The sequence below is a fragment of the Megalobrama amblycephala genome, linkage group LG4 (assembly GCF_018812025.1).
Source record: "Megalobrama amblycephala isolate DHTTF-2021 linkage group LG4, ASM1881202v1, whole genome shotgun sequence".
In the NCBI taxonomy this organism is placed as follows: Eukaryota; Metazoa; Chordata; class Actinopteri; order Cypriniformes; family Xenocyprididae; genus Megalobrama; species Megalobrama amblycephala.
In genome coordinates, this window is record NC_063047.1 from 51,230,811 (window position 1) to 51,240,105 (window position 9,295).

Genomic DNA, 9,295 nt, shown 5'->3' on the forward strand with positions numbered 1-9,295 from the left:
GTAGCCCAGTAATTCTTTAAAACCATTAAAAAAATCAAGTCAGTTCCAAACTCTTTAATATCAGATTTCTGATAATTATTAAAAACTAACTGATTTAAGTGTGATACCGACTAAAGTTGAACGGTAAAACAAACAGTAAAAAAGTGCATAATGATGCAACTGACCACTTTCTTTATAAACGCGTTATTAAAAGCTGCAGAACCAGTAAATGTGTTTGTATTGTGATTATTGGAGCTCTGCCCTCTAGCGGCCTGACACTGACTATCACACTCATTAAAGGGTTAACGTTAGTTCACCCAAAAATTTAAATTCTGTCATTTATTACTCACCCTCATGTCGTTCCACACCCCTAAGACCCTCATTCATCTTCGGAACACAAATTAAGATATTTTTGTTGAAATCCGATGGCTCAATGATAGCCAGCAATGACATTTCCTCTCTCAAGATCCATTAATGTACTAAAAACATATTTAAATCAGTTCATGTGAGTACAGTGGTTCAATATTAATATTATGCAGCGACGAGAATATTTTTGGTGCACCAAAAAAAAAAATAATAATAATAATAACGACATATAGTGATGGCGATTTCAAAACACTGCTTCATGAAGCTTCGGAGCATTATGAATCTTTTGTGTCGAATCATGATTCGGATCGCGTGTCAAACTGCCAACGGCTGAAATCACGTGACTTTGGCGCTCCGAACCGCTGATTCGACACACTGATTCATAACGCTCCAAAGCTTCCTGAAGCATTGTTTTGAAATTGGCCATCACTAAAGTAGTCGTTATTTTGTTTTTTTGGCGCTCTAAAAATATTCTTGTCTCTTTATAATATTAATATTGAACCACTGTACTCACATGAACTGATTTAAATATGTTTTTAGTACATTAATGGATCTTGAGAGAGGAAATGTCATTGCTGGCTATGGAGGCCTCACTGAGCCACTGGATTTCAACAAAAATATCTATAATTTGTGTTCCGAAGATTAACGAATGTCTTACGGGTGTGGAACGGCATGAGGGCGAGTAATAAATGACAGAATTTTCATTTTTGGGTGAACTAAACCTTTAAAGGCACAGTTCACCCAAAAATGAAAATCACCCTCAAGACCTGTATAAATTTGTTTGTGTTGTTTGGCACCATTGACTTTCATACTATTTAATTTCCTACTAGTAACTAGAAGCTGTGCATGATGTGTTTTAGATTGTACGCGGGACAATAAAATGCACTGGTTTTCAAACAAATTCATTTATTTCAAGACATCAACTATAGGGTTTGTATGAAACAGTAAAAGCAGGAGAGCGTGTGGTTTATCCTTCGTGCTCGACTAGGCGCTGTCGTGTCTCCAAAATGATCTCCTCCATGACCTCTGGCTTTAGGATGTCTTTAGTCTGCAAGAAAACAAAGGGACTTTATTGGTCATGCACATTCACAGACCTCATCACATGATCCTGAGCAATAATACCTGTTGCGGAAGAGACGCTTCATAGCAGTACAGCACGCTGGTGTCATACAGCAAAACCTTATGAGCCGCGAGAGCCAACAAACAGTTCCTGAGCCTAGAAATCACCTCCCGATCATTCCGAGACACGGGCTGAGCGTGCAAAAGAGATGAGACACACATTTAGTGACTGTGTGTGTAATATTACAGTGAGATATCATGAGCAAAAGCAGACATCTGACCTCCATGCTGGTGTAGTATCCGCCGGCCTCCTCGTCCTGCTGTTCCGGTGTGGGATACAGCCACACATAGCCGTTGTTGCCCAGTATTACGGATGCTCCGCACGGCAGGTTGTGGAAGTGAGTTTTCTGCCTCTTCACTAGCGACGGTGAGACTAAAACCAGCACACCCTGACCCAGCTGAAACAACAGCACTGTGAGTGACTTAAACACAAACTACTGAAAGCTCAATGGACTATATGCACAGAGCGTTCTTTAGAACTTCCTCTTTTAATATAAGCCAGCTCGAAAACTTCCGGCGAGAGTCATTTGCTGGTGTGTTGAGCATCATAGTGTAATAGTTTATAATCAGAATATAGTCACTTAAATAGTCAGGCATGGCATTAATTTAGTTATTCAAACTTAAGACGGCATAAAAAATAAATAAATAAAGACGTACCTCAGTGTTCCTCCTCGGCTAAATTCAATTCGACCATCAGTTTTCACACTTTTATGTGAAAAAATAAGCTTCAAAAATTAAATATTTATTGTGCACTTTAGTTTAATAAAATGTGTGTTTTCACAAGTGTGCTGAAATCATTGATCTTGTGCTGCACTGACTGACAGCTGCTGTGATTATAAAGAGAGAGCGGTGCTCGCTTTCTGTAATTTATTCACAAGAAAAGTTATTGTTTTTCATGAGATTTTTTGAGTATTTCATACTTCACATTGACAAAATGTATTTTTAAACCTAGTTATTTTATAATGTTTAATATTTAGTCAAAAGGAAGTGAAAATGTGATAAATGCACAAATACATGCTACTTTGCCGCCACCTGCTGGATAAAGTGGTAATTATTGTCTTTTTTATTTTTTAAATAAGTGTTTTCTATCAAATGTTGAATTTCCTATATTTTTAAACGTCCGGTTTTACAATGGGGACAATCTCAGAAGGATGAACAAGTAATGTTTGTGGTCATCACATTAAAAATAACATTTGAAGTGCTGGAGAAAAATGTGTGTGCGTGTCTAATTACAGACATGGTGTTTCTTAAATGGTCCCAATAGCTTTGTCTTTATTGCAATCAATAAAACTGGTTTATTGGCAAATTAGTTAAATGTGATAACTGCATTAAGATATGAATACAACATTAAAAAGTCAACCACTGATGGTTTTGAGTCGATGTACAGCGAGTACAGAATGAACAGCTAACAGTTCACCGGAAATGCCCGAGCTGGCTTAACCACAACCAGGAAGTAACCGTGCATATAGTCAATTCCAGGAATGAACACGTCACAATATTCCTCATTTAAATAATTCACATGCAGAATAAAGGGGCGGGGCCTGGTTGCATTAGTTAGTAGTGTGTTGAAACTGGCTGTTATGGTAAGGTGCGGGACATTTCCCAAACACGCTCGAAGTGCTTGACCAATCACAACACACTGCTCCAGCCGACCAATCACAGCACATTGTGCTTTTCAGAAGGAGGGGCTTCATAGAGACAGGAACTAAACAGAGCGTTACTGACAGACTGGGAAGAGAGGAGCTGCAACAATGAAGAATGAGGAAAAAATAATGTGTTAATAAAAGACTTTCATTCTCACCTTCCCGTACTTCAAGCTGCGTGTGTGCAGAGAGAGAGCGCCGTCTGAGAAGATCGACTGAACCTCTGCCTATGAACAGTTAAAGAACACAGCTGGAAATAATAACAATTAACACCTAAAACTGATGGAAGCGAGATGCTGATACACTGATAAACTCTCTGAAATCAACAGGATTTAATATTTCTGTTTAGCTTTATTTTTATTTCAGTATTAGTTTTCATATTTTTGTTGTGCTTTTGTCACTTTTAATAGCTTTGATTTTTAATGCATCTATTTAGCTTTATTTCAGATTTAGTAATTTTATGTTTTTTGTTATTTTTATTAGTTGTTATTTTATATTTCTGTTTATCTTATGACTCAAGTTCTAAGTTTTTATCTAATATTTAATATTGTATGTAGAGCTGCACGATGCTTGATAAATTGCGAATCACATTTTTTTTTTAAAATTGGGATCACACGATTCTTCCCATCATTCTGAATAGACAATTAGACAGAAAAATAATTTACTAGAGGTTCTAACGAAATGTTAATTGCTGCAGTCTATTTTAAAAACATCTAATTAATTAGAATTTTTTTATTATTAGTTTGAATGAATGATTCAATGACTCACTCATAAAGACTTCACTAGTTTCATTACTGGATGAATAAGTGTTTTTAACAAATCTCCTGAATGAATGATTCAATGACTCACTCATAATAGGCTTGTTCGAGATGCATCAGCGCTGCGCAGACCGACTGGCATATCCCATTAAAGCATAAGGAGTCGTATACTCTCCAATTGCTCTTTGATGTCATGCACCGATTGGTCTGCGCAGCGCCAATGCATCTCTATGTGACTCACTCATAAAGACTTCACTAGTTTCATTTCATTACAGTGTTTTTGAATGAATGATTCAATGACAAACACATGTTTTTAACAGTTACTTGTCGCCACCTACTGGTTTAACCATGTCACTGATACAATCTTTATTTGAAGCATCAAAAAACTGTGCTTTACTGTATTTTGATGACTACCTGAAATATAAACTTTTATTCCAGTACTTCTTTGATAATATGAATTATTATAAGACAAAAAAATGATACTGTGTGGTTGATTGTGAAGCTGCAACTGCTCTCTCTGGATCAGAACGCAGATCTGAATGTCTGCTGTGACTGTAATTGTCAAAAGGTTTAATAGACAGAGCTGAATCACTGTCATTTAGGAAAAAGATTGCATTGGTGTTAGAATCCAGATTGCGATCTTTTAACGATTAAACGTGCAGCTCTAATTGCATGTCAGCTTTATTTCAATTACCAAAAGCGATTTGTAACACTTTTAGTTTTAGTTAACAATAACACTGTTTGTAAAAATATATACTGACGAATCCCTCGCTGTCAGAGCAGAAACATGAATGAAGTCAGTAAATGTTGATGTTATGCTGTCTGTGGATGATGATAAAGTGAGCGCTGAGGATACACTGATGAGATCTCCTTCCTGAAGATAGTCTCTCATGGCCAGCTCATCCTGTGTTGATCGCCGTCTCTGACAGACAACAACAAACATTCAGACACTTTACTGCATCCGTCTCATTCCCTCTGACTCCTATGAACTATTTAGCATTGGATATATGAGCGCTTCATCTCAGATGCCAGCATTAGGAACTAATATAAGAAATTAACAAGCAGAATAAAACATCTGTAATACTTGTGACTGGTCAATGTGTCACTGATTAAATATTTGTTTAATGACACTGAACTGCTGTGCCAGTTTCATGCTTGCAGATAAAAAACTCATTTAGACAATATTTCATGTGCATGTATGAATTGCTGCAATAAACAGGATAATGTAGAGTCAAACCACAGTCTTTCTTACCAGCTCTCCTCCGGGAAGATTGACTGACGACAGCAGAAGCACTGAATCCAGACGTGAATTTGTCTCGACTTTCCATCGTTTCTGCTGCACCTGGATGTTTATAGAGACGCACATGATTAGAGAGCTTTAGAGGCAACCATCTCAGATCCATCACAAACCAATACATGGCACAAACCTCAGTGATTCTGCCTACAACCACATCGCCAACCTCGCCGTTGTACCTGTGGGAGTGAGAGAGCGAATATTAGTATGAGTGTGAGCGCAAGTGTGAGCATGAATGTGAATGTGAGTATGAGTGTGAATGTGAGCGTGAGTATGAGCAATTATTAGTATGAGTGTGAACGTGAGAGTGAGTTTGAGCATGAGTATGAGTGTGAGAGGGAGAATGCGTGTGAGTGAGCATGAAAAAGGGTGAGAAAGAGCGTGAGTATGAGTGTGAAAGTGAGCGTGAGAGTGAGTATAAAAGTGAGCTTGAGTGTGAGAGAGAGTATAGTGTGAGCGTGGGTGTGAGTAGAGAGCATGAGAGCGAGTGTGAAAGGGAGTGAGTATGAGTGTGACCTTGAGCATCAGAGAGAGCTTGAGTATGAGCGAGTATGGGTGTGAGCGCGAGTGTGAGTATGAGTGTGAGCTTGAGCTTGAGCGTGAGTGAGAGAGGCACAGTGTTAGGGAGAGCAGTGTTAGTGAAAATGAGTGTGAGCATGAGAGAGTGTGAGAGTGAGTATGAGTGTAAGCGAGTGTGAGCGTTAGAGAGTGTGAGAGTGTGTATGAGAATGAGCAACTATGAGTTTGAGTATGAGCACGAGAGAGCATGAGTGTGAGTATGAGTACGAGCGTGAGAGAGTATGAGAATGAGTGTGAGAGTATGAGAATGAGCGAGTATGCGAGTATGAGTGTGAGCATGAGAGAGAGTATGAGTGTGAGCATTAGAGAGTGCGAGTATGAGCGTGAGAGAGAGTATGAGAATGAGAGAGTATGAGTGTGAGGGAGTATGAGCGTTAGAGAGTGCGAGTATGAGTACGAGTGTGAGAGTATGAGAATGAGCGCGAGTATGAGAATGAGCGAGTATGCGAGTATGAGTGTGAGCATGAGAGAGAGTATGAGTGTGAGTGTGAGCATTAGAGAGTGCGAGTATGAGCGTGAGAGAGAGTATGAGTGTGAGAGAGTATGAGTATGAGCGTTAGAGAGTGCGAGTATGAGCATGAGAGAGAGTGCGAGTATGAGCGTGAGAGAGAGTGCGAGTATGAGCGTGAGAGAGAGTGCGAGTATGAGCGTGAGAGAGAGTGCGAGTATGAGCGAGTGTGAGTGTTAGAGAGTATGAGTGTGAAAGTATGAGAATGAGCAAGTATGAGAGTATGAGTATGAGCGTGAGCGTTAGAGAGTATGAGTATGAGAATGAGCAAGTATGAGAGTATGAGTATGAGCGTGAGCGTTAGAGAGTATGAGTATGAGAATGAGCAAGTATGAGAGTATGAGTGTGAGAGAGAGTATGAGCGTGAGCGAGTATGAGTGTGAAAGTATGAGAATGAGCAAGTATGAGACTATGAGCGTGAGAGTGAGTATGAGTGTGAGTGTTAGAGAGTGCGAGTGTGAAAGTATGACAATGAGCAAGTATGAGAGTATGAGTGTGAGTATGAGAATGAGCGAGTGTGAGCGTTAGAGAGTATGAGTGTGAGCATGAGAGTATGAGAATGAGCAAGTATGAGTATGAGTGTGAGAGAGTATGAGCGTGAGCGAGTATGAGTGTGAAAGTATGACAATGAGCAAGTATGAGAGTATGAGTGTGAGTATGAGAATGAGCAAGTGTGAGTGTTAGAGAGTATGAGTGTGAGAATGAGCAAGTATGAGAGTATGAGTGTGAGTATGAGAATGAGCAAGTGTGAGCGTTAGAGAGTATGAGTGTGAGAATGAGCAAGTATGAGAGTATGAGTGTGAGAGAGAGTATGAGAGTGCGAATATGAGCATGAGCATGAGAGAGAGAGTATGAGTGTGAGCGAGTATGCGAGTATGAGTGTGAGCATGAGAGAGAGTATGAGTGTGAGTGTGAGCATTAGAGAGTGCGAGTATGAGCGTGAGAGAGAGTATGAGAATGAGAGAGTATGAGTGTGAGGGAGTATGAGCGTTAGAGAGTGCGAGTATGAGTGTGAGTATGAGAATGAGCGTGAGAGTATGAGAATGAGCGAGTATGCGAGTATGAGTGTGAGCATGAGAGAGTATGAGTATGAGCGTTAGAGAGTGCGAGTATGAGCGTGAGCGAGTGTGAGTGTTAGAGAGTATGAGTGTGAGCATGAGAGTATGAGAATGAGCAAGTATGAGAGTATGAGTATGAGCGTGAGCGTTAGAGAGTATGAGTATGAGAATGAGCAAGTATGAGAGTATGAGTATGAGCGTGAGCGTTAGAGAGTATGAGTATGAGAATGAGCAAGTATGAGAGTATGAGTGTGAGAGAGAGTATGAGCGTGAGCGAGTATGAGTGTGAAAGTATGAGAATGAGCAAGTATGAGACTATGAGCGTGAGAGAGAGTATGAGTGAGCGTTAGAGAGTGCGAGTGTGAAAGTATGACAATGAGCAAGTATGAGAGTATGAGTGTGAGTATGAGAATGAGCGAGTGTGAGCGTTAGAGAGTATGAGTGTGAGCATGAGAGTATGAGAATGAGCAAGTATGAGTATGAGTGTGAGAGAGTATGAGCGTGAGCGAGTATGAGTGTGAAAGTATGACAATGAGCTAGTATGAGAGTATGAGTATAAGAATGAGCAAGTGTGAGCGTTAGAGAGTATGAGTGTGAGAATGAGCAAGTATGAGAGTATGAGTGTGAGTATGAGAATGAGCAAGTGTGAGCGTTAGAGAGTATGAGTGTGAGAATGAGCAAGTATGAGAGTATGAGTGTGAGAGAGAGTATGAGAGTGCGAATATGAGCATGAGCATGAGAGAGAGAGTATGAGTGTGAGCGAGTGTGGGCGTTAGAGAGTATGAGTGTGAAAGTATGAGAATGAGCAAGTGTGAGAGTATGAGTATGACTGTATATGAGCATGTATGAGTATGAATGTGAGCGTTAGAGAGTATGAGTATGAGCGTGAGCGTGAGTATGAGTGAGTGTGAACACTCACCTGGTCTTCAGCGGCTTCACACAGATGAGTTTGTTGACCCGCTCCACCTGTCCAGCCACTGAAGCCGTGAGCCGCTCTTCATCCATGTACGTGCCATGACCCCTGAGGATGAGGAGCAACTTCACAATCACACACTGTCTGATAGCATACAAGTACACTGCCTACACTTACTAGTGTACAGATTAAGATCCTCGACCGACAGATGCATGTTATCAATACAAACCAGTCTGGAAGACCATTTCTGCCACATAAGAAGAACATCATTCTTTTGTAAATCATAAACATGACATAAAAAGTCAAACTTTTGACATACTAAGTTGAAATTATGACTTTCATAACTGTGACAGTCGAAATTGAGACATAAAAAGTCATAATTACGACAGAAACGTCCCTGATGTTTACAGATCGCTCTGCATTCACTCAGTTCAGAGTTGAACACGCATCAGTTCAGCACATACTGACTACAGCACAGACTCACTCAGAAACGCGTTTTTACCTCATGAAGCCCGTGTCAGATGTGATGACATCGCCAGGGACCACCAGGTGTTTGTCGTCCCGGTGAGACTGTGATGGTGTGATAGAAACGTGTTTGTGCAGCGCTGGGAGCCTCATCTCCACCGCCATGCTTACACACCGGATCTGTACACAACGGCAGAGCGCGAGCCGACTTCATAATAAAAGTGCGACTGTATTAAAGTAGTTATGACGTAGACATTTGATACAGAATTATTAATTAGTTAAATAAGAAAATAATTTTGATAAATGACTTTTTAAGCTTTAAATGAATGATTTGTGAACTTTTATTTTGTATTTAGATTAATGTCCGTTAGAGGGAAGCATTGATTTTATTATGAGAGGTTGAGCGAATTAAAATAAATAAGTGTACATAAAAATAAACAAGGTGTATATAAGTTCACAATCTTACCCATACATAAAACAAGTAGCATTTCTTCAGTTAAAATATTTTTTTAATAAAAAAAAATGCGAGTTTGTAACAGCCTATTTAGTACATTAATTCACTCAAAACTGTCTCTTTAATTTAATACAATTACAAATAAATTAATAAACACAT

The 9,295-nt window shown here is 39.6% G+C and overlaps 1 protein-coding gene across 1 annotated transcript; it reads right to left on the minus strand.

Annotated features, from left to right (window-relative positions):
• Window positions 1-1,234: 1,234 nt before the first annotated feature.
• Window positions 1,235-8,878, minus strand: exosc2 (exosome component 2). Its single transcript, XM_048189876.1, has 9 exons — window positions 8,720-8,878; window positions 8,224-8,325; window positions 5,293-5,338; window positions 5,118-5,207; window positions 4,722-4,787; window positions 3,266-3,334; window positions 1,686-1,862; window positions 1,468-1,596; window positions 1,235-1,393 (listed from the first exon to the last, which is right to left on the minus strand). The coding sequence occupies exons 1-9, from the start codon at window positions 8,845-8,847 to the stop codon at window positions 1,313-1,315; spliced, it is 888 nt and encodes a 295-aa protein (XP_048045833.1). The 5' UTR covers window positions 8,848-8,878; the 3' UTR covers window positions 1,235-1,312.
• Between the last annotated feature and the right edge of the window lie 417 nt (window positions 8,879-9,295).

Excerpts from the sequence above, each read along its gene's own strand:
- exosc2 (XM_048189876.1), bottom strand. The coding sequence starts at position 8,847 with ATGGCGGTGGAGATGAGGCTCCCAGCGCTGCACAAACACGTTTCTATC. Across the intron at positions 5,208-5,292 it reads TTGTAGGCAGAATCACTGAG|GTGCAGCAGAAACGATGGAA; the intron begins GTTTGTGCCATG and ends ATAAACATCCAG. Across the intron at positions 1,863-3,265 it reads GCAGCTTGAAGTACGGGAAG|CTGGGTCAGGGTGTGCTGGT; the intron begins GTGAGAATGAAA and ends CTGTTGTTTCAG.